At 38.2% G+C, this 10,439-nt stretch overlaps 1 protein-coding gene across 1 annotated transcript; it reads left to right on the top strand.

Annotated features, from left to right (window-relative positions):
• Window positions 1-4,242: 4,242 nt before the first annotated feature.
• Window positions 4,243-8,640, top strand: LOC307002754 (extracellular calcium-sensing receptor-like; the record flags this gene model as incomplete). The annotated part of the gene is made up of 6 exons (XM_079620666.1): window positions 4,243-4,463; window positions 4,701-4,992; window positions 6,166-6,993; window positions 7,146-7,373; window positions 7,525-7,648; window positions 7,727-8,640. 6 exons carry the CDS (start codon window positions 4,243-4,245, stop codon window positions 8,638-8,640), a joined length of 2,607 nt encoding a protein of 868 aa, XP_079476792.1.
• Window positions 8,641-10,439: the final 1,799 nt, after the last annotated feature.

The following is a 10,439-nucleotide window of genomic DNA, read 5'->3' as shown; positions in this document are numbered from 1 at the left end:
AGGGGATTTTAACTTGGTTCAAGATGTATCCATGGACAGGTCTTCCTCTAAACAGTCTACTCCAACAAAATCAGCCAACGTGGTGTTAAACAACGCCTCTCAACTGGGGCTCTCTGATCCCTGGAGATTTAAAAACCCTCAAGGCAAAGCCTTTTCATTCTTTTCTCATGTTCATCATACATTTTCTAGAATTGATTTCTTTTTGGTGGATAATAAATTGTTAAACTCTATTACCACGTGCACTTATCACACATTAGTGGTCTCTGATCATGCCCCAGTATCTATTGACGTAACTTTGCCACCTAACAGACCGTCACCCCCACCCTGGAGATTCAACTCCTTCAGACTATCAGATAGCGCATTCAAAGATTTCCTTTCCTCACAGATTAATTTTTACTTCGAACTCAATCAGACTCCAGACATTAGCAGTCACACCTTATGGGAGGCTTTCAAAGCATTCATTCGTGGCCAGGTAATTTCATATTCCTCACAAGTGAGGAAAGCCAAAAAACTTAGACTATCTACAATAGTTGACGAACTGTCTAAGTTAGATGTCTCTTATGCCTCCTCCCCCTCGCCTGCCCTCTATGCTAAAAGAGTTCAATTGCATTCAGAGTTCAACCTTCAGTTGACAGATCTAATAGAGCGACAGCTTAGGCAATGTAGACAGCTTTTTTATGAACATGGAGACAAGGCTGGTAAGCTCTTGGCCTACCAGGCTAGATCGGCTAGCGCTTCTAGATGGATTTCTGGTATCAGATCCCCAACAGGGGAATTAGTGACGGAACCGGCTGAAATTAACCTGGTTTTCTCAGACTATTATGCTAGACTGTACACTTCAGAAAGCTCTACCAATAATACAAATTTAGATCTTCTCAACTCGCTTGAATATCCCACAATAGATGAAAACACTGCTAAGAATCTGGGCGACCCAATCACAGAATCAGAGATACAGGTAGCAATTAATTCTATGAAACCGGGAAAATCTCCTGGCCCGGATGGCTTTTCTGTTGAGTTTTATAAAGCTTTTGCTCCCCTTCTAGTTCCTACTTTAGCAAAGCTTTTCAATGACTCCTTTAAGGTGGGCTGCCTTCCTCCCACTTTATCTGAGGCCTCTATTTCTTTGCTCCTAAAAAAGGATAAAGATCCTATCTCTTGTGGGAGTTATAGACCAATATCACTGCTGAACGTAGATTTTAAAATTCTGGCTAAAGTTTTATGTTTCCGCCTTGAACGTGTATTACCATGTTTAATTTTCCATGACCAGACAGGCTTCACCCCAGGAAGACACTCTTTTTTTAACACTAGAAGGCTTCTCAACATTCTCTCCTCCCGCCCTTCTGACTTACCTGAAATTATTGTGTCTCTGGATGCTGAGAAGGCCTTAGATAGGGTGGAATGGGGTTACTTGTTTTTTATTTTGGCAAAGTTTGGGTTTGATTCAAATTTTATCTCCTGGATCCGACTTCTTTACTCCTCCCCTATGGCATCTGTACATACTAATGGTGTACGATCACCCTATTTCTCACTTCAGCGTGGGACACGACAGGGATGCCCCCTTTCTCCCTTAATTTTTAATCTAGCCATAGAACCTTTAGCTATCTGGCTCCGTAGCCACAATGGCTTTGAGGGAATTTCTCGCCATGGTTTAGTTCACAAGCTCTCTCTTTATGCTGACGACCTTTTATTATATGTCTCAAACCCTGCTGCCTCTCTACCCCCAGTTTTGGATATCCTAGACAAATTTAGTCATCTATCTGGCTACAAGATAAATTTACAAAAAAGTGAAGTTTTTTTGGTTAATTCTGAAGCAAAAGAACTTCCACAATCACTCTTTCCCTTCAAGATTGCGCCTGATGGTTTCAGATACCTGGGGGTCTGCTTTACGAATTCATATAATAATCTTTTTGCAAAAAATTTTCAACCGCTTGTAGACAAGTCCAAATTAGATATGTGTAGATGGGCCTCTCTCCCTTTATCCCTTGTAGGTCGCACTAACTTAGTCAAAATGGTTATTCTACCCAAATTGATGTACCTCTTTCAACACTTACCTATTTGTATTAGTAAATCTTTCTTTACTGGCTTTGACAGTCTTTTGCGTTCATTTCTATGGGGGAATAAACCCGCTCGCCTTAAGAAATCGATTCTGCAACTTCCTAAAGCTAAAGGAGGCCTTGCACTTCCCAACTTTCAGCAGTATTACTGGGCCTGTAACATCAACAAGCTTCTTTTTTGGAACAAAGATATCTACTCTGACAGTCCTCCCTGGGTGCATACAGAAACGTCATCAATGAAAAGCTCTCTCTATTCGGTTGTCTGTTCTCAGCTTCCCTTAGTTGTAAACAGAGTTTCAGATAACCCAGTAGTCACTAGCTCCCTTAAAATTTGGGTCCAATTTAGGAAACATTACGGGTTACATAGAGGCTCCACTAATATGCCCATCCTCAATAATTACTTTATCCCCTCGTCTAGTTCAGACCATGCATTTCGCCTCTGGTCTTCTAATGGTCTTCTTAAGATTAGTGACCTCTATGAGGAGGGAGTATTTGTCTCTTTTCCTTCCTTATCTAAAAAGTATAACCTACCCAGTCATCACTTATTTCGGTTCTTTCAAATCAGACACTTCATACAGAAGCAGTTCCCCCACTTTCCCAATCGTCCCCCCGAAACAAAAATTGATCACTTTCTTGCTTTAAATCCCAACCACAGGCATTTAATCTCAGTCATTTATAATTTAATCAATTCTATTAATTCAGACCTTGATGACACGCTCAAAGTTACCTGGGAGCAAGACCTCGGTGTTACTATTTCAGAGGATCTATGGCATAACATCTTGAAGCAGGTACATTCCTCATCCATATGTGCCAGACATGGCTTAATACAATGTAAAATACTATTCCGAGCACATTTAACCAATGCCAAATTGGCCAAAATTTTTCCAGACAAGAGTGCTGCCTGCAACCGTTGTAGGCATTCACCTGCCAACCATCTGCACATGTTTTGGACTTGCCCGCAGCTGGTAACCTTTTGGTCTAATGTATTTCAGACGCTTAAAAAAGCTCTCAACACTAATATTGATCCAGATCCAATTATAGCCCTATTTGGGGTCTCCCCTATGCCCGATTTGGCTCCCCGAGATCGTAAAGTCATTGCTTTTACTACAATCTTGGCCAGACGGGCCATCCTTCTTAAGTGGAGGCATGTTTCTCCTCCAACACATGACAGGTGGATACAGGACATTTTCTACTGTATTGGACTTGAAAAGTTAAGATACTCACTCTCTGGCTCACTTAAATCCTATTATAAGACTTGGGATCCCTTTTTAAATTACATTAAGGGGTTACCGTGTGCACCTGTAACTGGCAATGGTACATAATTTTTGTTTATTAGAAGGATCTTTGTAGGGGGAATTTAATTATAATTATTATTATTAGTTGTTTTTTTTTCTTTTCTTTTTTTTTCTCTCCGTCAATTCATATTATGCTTTTTCCTTGTGTGTGTTTTTTTTTATTTTTTATTATTATTCTTTTCTTTTTTTTCTTTTTTTTGTTATTATTTTTTGGGTGGGGGAGATCATGTAAGGGGTTAATAATGGACAATATCTTACTGTTTACCGTTTATGATGTCTTATTCTGTATTGTCATTGAAAACCAATAAAAATATTTGGAGTAAAACATCAAATAAAACTGAGGAACTCTGTTCCTCTCTCGATCTTCACTGTCGTCGCTCCTCCTTTATGCTTCCGCGAGACCGGTGCATCGCGCAGGTGTCGCTCATTATCAATCTTGGCACTCGTCCTGCTCGCCACAATATAGTTTGTCAAGATTAGTTTAGGTTTAGTATAGGATATTACTGTTTTACATACTGTATGTAATGGTTGTGGGCCCACTGGTGGGCCGGTGACACTTATAGCAACAAAATCTGGCACGAACTGTCCCCATTCATATTAAATAAGTATTAAATATACATTGTTTCTTATGCTCAAATACCATTAAAAAGAGTATTTTTCAGGCTAGATCAGCCCATATGCATGTGCAGTCCTAAGTGTGCATCTCAGAACACTGACTGTTTCTATGGGAACCAGAGCTTCTAACAGCAGCTGCAGTGACATAATGGCTTTATTGGTGATTGGCTTTTAAGGTGACATCCTGATTTCCAGTGAAGACCACTTGGCACCTCCTGCTCTTTTAAAGGAACAACCCATACAAGTTGAGAGGGTAAGTGGCTCAGAAAGAGAGAGACATGTGGATCACTCTGTATATTTCTATATACTTATTCTTTAACTGTACCACTGCAGCTTCAGTCCTCAGATCAGATACCTGCCAGATCCAGGGACACTTCAAGTTGAACGGCATGTACCAGGATGGAGATGTTATACTTGGAGGCCTGTTTGAGGTTCACTTTTTCACAGTGTTCCCAGAGCTGAGCTTCAGAACAGAGCCAGAACCACCATACTGTGAAATGTGAGTGAAATATGAACGTTAATATACTCAAAAAAACTTTGTTGACAGCAGTAATGCTATCTTGACAACATTTTATATAAAAACAACTGTATATTTAACCAAGTGTGAACCATAGAAGAGATCCATGAGTGTGAACTCTGATGTATTTGCTGTGTATTAATACTTCTATTAATTTGTCATTTGTTTATCTCTTTTTAATCTAATTAAATGTTAACATTTATCTTGCTTTTTTCTTAGATTTAATATGGAAAGCTTTCAGCATGCACAGACTATGGCTTTTGCAATAAATGAGATCAATAAGAATCCCAATCTGTTGCCTAACATCACTCTTGGTTACCATCTTTATGACAACTGTGTGATGCTAGGAATGGCGTTCCGGGCTGCCATATCTCTGGCTAGTGGGACAGAGGAGTCCTTCTCCAGCCTCAACTGCACTGGCCCTCCTCCGGTGATTGGAGTGGTGGGGGATCCTAGTTCAACTCCATCCATTGCAATTTCCAGTGTTCTGGGGCTGTTTCGAGTACCTATAGTAAGATGGGATGAAAAAATAAATAAAATAATAATAATAAAAAAGAATAATAATATATATATATATATATATATATTTAAAAATATATATACTGCCGTTGAGAAGTTTGGGATTGGTACGATGTTTAATGTTTTTAAAATAAGTCCTTTATGCTCACCTATAGGCTGCATTTATTAAAAAAAAAAAAAAACGTAATATTGTTTATGACAATTTACAATAACTGTTTTCTATTTTAATATATTTTAAAAGATTTATTCCTGTGATGCAAAGCTGAATATTCAGCATAATTTCTCCAGTCGTCAGTGTCAAATGATTCTTCAAAAATCATTCTAATATGCTAATTTGATGCTCAAAAACATTAATTATTATTATCAATGTTGAAAACAGTTGTGGAAATATTTTTTCAGGATTCTTTGATGAATAGAAAGCTCTATTTAATTTATTTGAAATGTAATCTTTTGTAACATTATAAATATCTTTACTGTAACTTTTGATCAATTTAATGCATCCTTGCTGACTAAAAGCAGCAGCTTGGATACTAATTTATTTTATCTCCCTCCCCCCAAAAAAAATCTTACTGGCCCCAAACTTTCTAACTTTAATTTATAATGTAACAAAAGCTTTTTATTTCAGATACATACTATTCTTTTGAACTTTCAAATCATCATTTTTTTTTTTTTTTTTTTACATAACTGTTTTCAACATTGATAATAATAATAATTTTATTGAGCAGAAAATCAGCATATTATAACGATTTCTGAGGGATCATGTGACACTGAAGACTGGAGTATTGCATCACAGGAATAAATTACATTTTGAAATATATTAAAATAGAAAACAGTTATTTTAAATTGTAATAATATTTCACACTATTACTGTTTTTTTCTTTATGTTTGTTTTGTCTTTTTTGTCTGTTTTTTTTTTTTTTTATGCAAACAAATAAATGCAGCCTTGGTGAGCATAAGATACTTCTTATAAAAACATAAAAAATCTTACAGATCCCAAACTTTTGAATGGCAATGTATATGTGTGTGTGTGTGTGTGTGTGTGTGTGTGTGTGAGTGTGTGTGTGTGTCCTGCCTCATCTGCTTGTGTTACAAATATTATAATGGCACTGATCATTTTTATGTTGATCATCACTAATTTTCCTCACTCTCCATCTCCCCTGATTAGGTTAGTCACTACGCCACCTGCTCCTGTTTGAGTGACAGAAAAAAGTACCCCTCTTTCTTCAGAACGATCCCCAGTGATGCCTTCCAGGTGCAGGCTATGGTTCAGATCTTGAGACATTTTGGATGGACCTGGGTTGGTCTTCTCTACAGTGACGATGACTATGGCATCTACGCTGCTCAGTCATTTCAGCAGGAAATGCAGCGGTTTGGACATTGTGTTGCTTTTTCTGAAATTCTACCCAATGATAATAACCCCAGAGATATTCAACGTATAATGGGAGTTATTCAGGCCTCTACAGCTAGAGTGGTGGTTGTTATCTCCCCTCCATCCTTAGTGATACCTTTGATGGATGAGGTGGTGTTACAGAACATGACAGGCAGGCAATGGATTGCGAGTGAATCTTGGGTCACTTCACCTGTGTTTCACACACCACGTTTTCTGCCCTTCCTGGGGGGCACACTGGGAATTGCCATCAGACGTGGGGAGATCGAGGGGCTTTATGACTTTATGTTATGTCTTCGTCCAAAAAATGATCCAAGAAATAATATGTTGAGGATCTTCTGGGAGAACATGTTTGGTTGCAGTTTTGAAACAGGGGGTAAAGTGACAGAAGGAGACCAAGTGAAAACAGTGTGTACAGGACAGGAGGATCTGAGCATTACAGACACACCATACACTGATGTTTCAGAGTTGAGAGCAGCTTATAATGTGTATAAAGCAGTGTATGCCCTAGCACATGCGCTTCATGACCTGATGCAGTGTGAAGAGGGGAGAGGACCATTCAGTGGGAACAGATGTGCTGACGTAACACACTTGAAACCCTGGCAGGTAAGACTCAAATATAAAGTGCAGATTTACATAGAAGAAGAACTAGTCAAATCACGTCACGTCACCTTTATTTATATAGTGCTTCATGCAATACAGATTGTTTCAAAGCAGTAAAAAGTGCAACATACCCTGTCCTATCTACATCTGTACAGCTGGTTCACTACCTACAGAAAGTGATCTTCACCACAGGCTTTGGGGATCATGTGTCATTTGATGAGAATGGAGATGCTTTAGCCATCTATGATGTGATGAACTGGCAGCCGAGGACAGATGGATCAATAACTATCTACACAGTCGGTGTAGTAAATGATGGGCCAGAAACAGGGATGGTGCTCACACTGGAGGAGGATGCAATATATTGGAACTTTGAGACAAAAAAAGTAAATTAACATTACATTTTAATGTTATCTTTTTTTGCAGATATAGTCTAAATTATAGTCAAAGCTAAAGTATAAAACAAATGAGAATATATTACTTGAAAGGCCAAGCTTTTCATTGTGTAAAAGACGTAACTGATGATGTATCTTTCAGGCCCCACGGTCTGTGTGCAGTGAGAGCTGCCCACCAGGAACCAGACGAGCCACGCAAAAGGGTCTTCCTGTCTGCTGTTTTGACTGCCTGCCATGCGGAGATGGAGAGATTTCTAATACAACAGGTGAGCAGATTATTCTTGGCAAAATTTAAAGGTAAATTTTTCTTAAATTCTCACCTTCTCTCTTATTCTTACCCACAGATGCTATTGAGTGCACAGTGTGTTCAGATGAGTTCTGGTCCAATACAGATAAGGATCAGTGTGTCCCAAAAGAAGTTGAGTTTCTGTCTTACGAGGAACCTCTGGGCATCTCTCTGACCACTGCATCTCTGCTTGGCACCTGCTTCTGTGCTCTTGTGATGGTCATCTTTGCACATCATCGTAACACTCCCATAGTACGTGCCAACAATTCAGAGCTCAGCTTCCTGCTGCTGTTGTCACTCAAACTGTGTTTTCTATGTGTGCTACTGTTCATTGGACAGCCAAAGTTGTGGACATGTCAATTAAGGCATGCTGTGTTTGGCATAAGCTTTGTCCTGTGCATTTCCAGCATCCTGGTCAAGACTATTGTGGTAATAGCGGTGTTCAAGTCATCTCGGCCGGAAGGAAAAGGCGCAATGAAATGGTTTGGAGCAGCTCAACAAAGATGTACAGTTCTGATCCTAACAGCCCTCCAAGTTGTGATATGTGCAGTCTGGCTATCAACTGCCTCTCCAACACCCCATAAAAATAGCAACTATATCCGCTCTATAATAGTATATGAATGTGCTATTGGCTCAGTGGCTGGTTTTTCTATGTTGCTTGGATACATTGGACTGTTGGCAGCAGTAAGCTTCCTGTTAGCCTTCCTGGCGAGAAATCTTCCAGATAATTTTAATGAAGCAAAGTTCATCACTTTTAGCATGTTGATCTTCTGTGCTGTGTGGATTGCGTTTGTTCCAGCATATGTGAGCTCACCAGGGAAATATGCAGTGGCGGTGGAGATTTTTGCCATTTTAGCTTCTAGTTTTGGATTACTGGGGGCCATATTTGCCCCAAAGTGCTATATCATACTTTTACATCCAGAGAGAAACACTAAGAAAGCCATAATGGGAAGAGAAACACAAAATAAATAGTTTTGCATTATTGTGATGTAAAATTATGACTTCCTATTTAAAACTATTTTTATTGGGTTGGGTATATTATTATATTTACTCGACACATTTGACTGCCATATTCCATCAAAGCTTCTCTCTGCTGCTCATATCACCCAGCCTAAAAATGGTTTCATTTCAAAGCATTAAGGCCATAACAATACAAATTTAAAGCTGCTTTGAAACGGTATTTATTGTGAAAAGCGGTAGGTAAATTTTTTTTGTATATATTGTTTTATGGTGTCTCAAATATACTTTACAGCTTTTACCTATTTTTTCATTATTCTCAGGTAGGTAAGGAAAGTCGAATCTGGACAATACCATAAGCATTCAAAATACTTACAATTAGTTCAGCAGACTTCCCTGTGGTCAGTTCTTGCTTAAGGTCCTTAAAATATTAATCAGACAATATCTTGCCAATAATATAATATAAGTTTTATTAAAGTTAACAACCGTTATATCAAAGTTAAAGTTAGGTTACAATAATAATAAGTTTCAACAATCAGCTGGTTATACAGGCGTCGAGGGACACTGCGCTATTCAGTCTCCCAAATCTTCAGTCTCTCTCTCAGCCTTTTATATGCAAGCTTCGGAATGTAGGTTCCAGTCTTTCTCCTGACGTCATCAAGTGGAGTTCTGCCAACTTCTTAAACATGGCCCTTAGCTGTTTAAGGCGTATCCTTTCACGGCGCCTCCGCCTTCTCTTCCTCTGCTTTCTTCTCTTAATCGTCTGCAATATATACTTTATCTAGTACATTTTCATTTATCATAAAACTATTTCTAATACATAAGTACTTTCTACCCTAAATCAGTTAACACATACATTTCATGCAAGTAAGTAATTTTTCTTAATAATAGTGAAATCACATAATACATATCTTGTTCAACATCACTAACAGGGTTACATACATCTATCTTAGCAAAAGCATTATTACTATTTAGGTTACATCACTACAAAGCAAATCAGGCATTAATCAAGGCAGTTTAATTGCAAAATCATCCTCTATATTAACAATGTAAGGAATAATTGACGACAGGCCGTTGAATTATTATAAAAATAATGCACACCCGAGGTGGTAATGCGGTCACGACGCGAAGCGGAGTGGCCGTTACACCTCGGGTGTGCATTATTTTTATAATAATTCAACGGTCTGGAGTCAATTATTCCGCTTATACTACAGTTACCACACCTCGAAATATTGTTCAGATGATGTATTTCAAGACGTTTGTAAAGTTTTTGTCATTAAAACGCTATGTATGTAGGACTAATTCCTTGCGCATCTAAACCCATGCTCCGTTGCTAATTCCAAAACGTCATTTTAGAGTTAGTAACGGAGGTTTGAGCCGCTGATAGCAGAGTAAAGGCCACTTAATGCTGAACACACGTAACGACTAGAAACATTCTCTGACTGTGAATGCAGCAGATTTTAAACACCGCTGTGAACCGACTGAACGCGCTGAAAACGCGTGCATGATTAGTCATGACTCATAACTATCAAATTACATTCATAACCGGCCTAAGCATGTGCGTCAATATTATTATTTATTTATTAATTCAATTCGTTTTAATTAATTCGTTCATTCTTTTTTTCTATTAGTGACAGTAGACTAGAAGACTAATAAATGAAACACAAAGCCCTTTTAACAAGTATAGGCCTATCAATTTTATTTATTTGTTATATTATCTTCAATAATTACGAAAACCCGTGCAACAGGACTATCAATTTATTTAAATATTCAGTTTAATTTTTTATTGATTATATAGGACATTGGAAATTGCA

This window comes from Phoxinus phoxinus (assembly GCF_949152265.1).
Source record: "Phoxinus phoxinus genome assembly, chromosome: 8".
In the NCBI taxonomy this organism is placed as follows: Eukaryota; Metazoa; Chordata; class Actinopteri; order Cypriniformes; family Leuciscidae; genus Phoxinus; species Phoxinus phoxinus.
The sequence above is the reverse complement of the archived record's forward strand: the minus strand, read 5'-3'. Positions and strand labels throughout refer to the sequence as shown.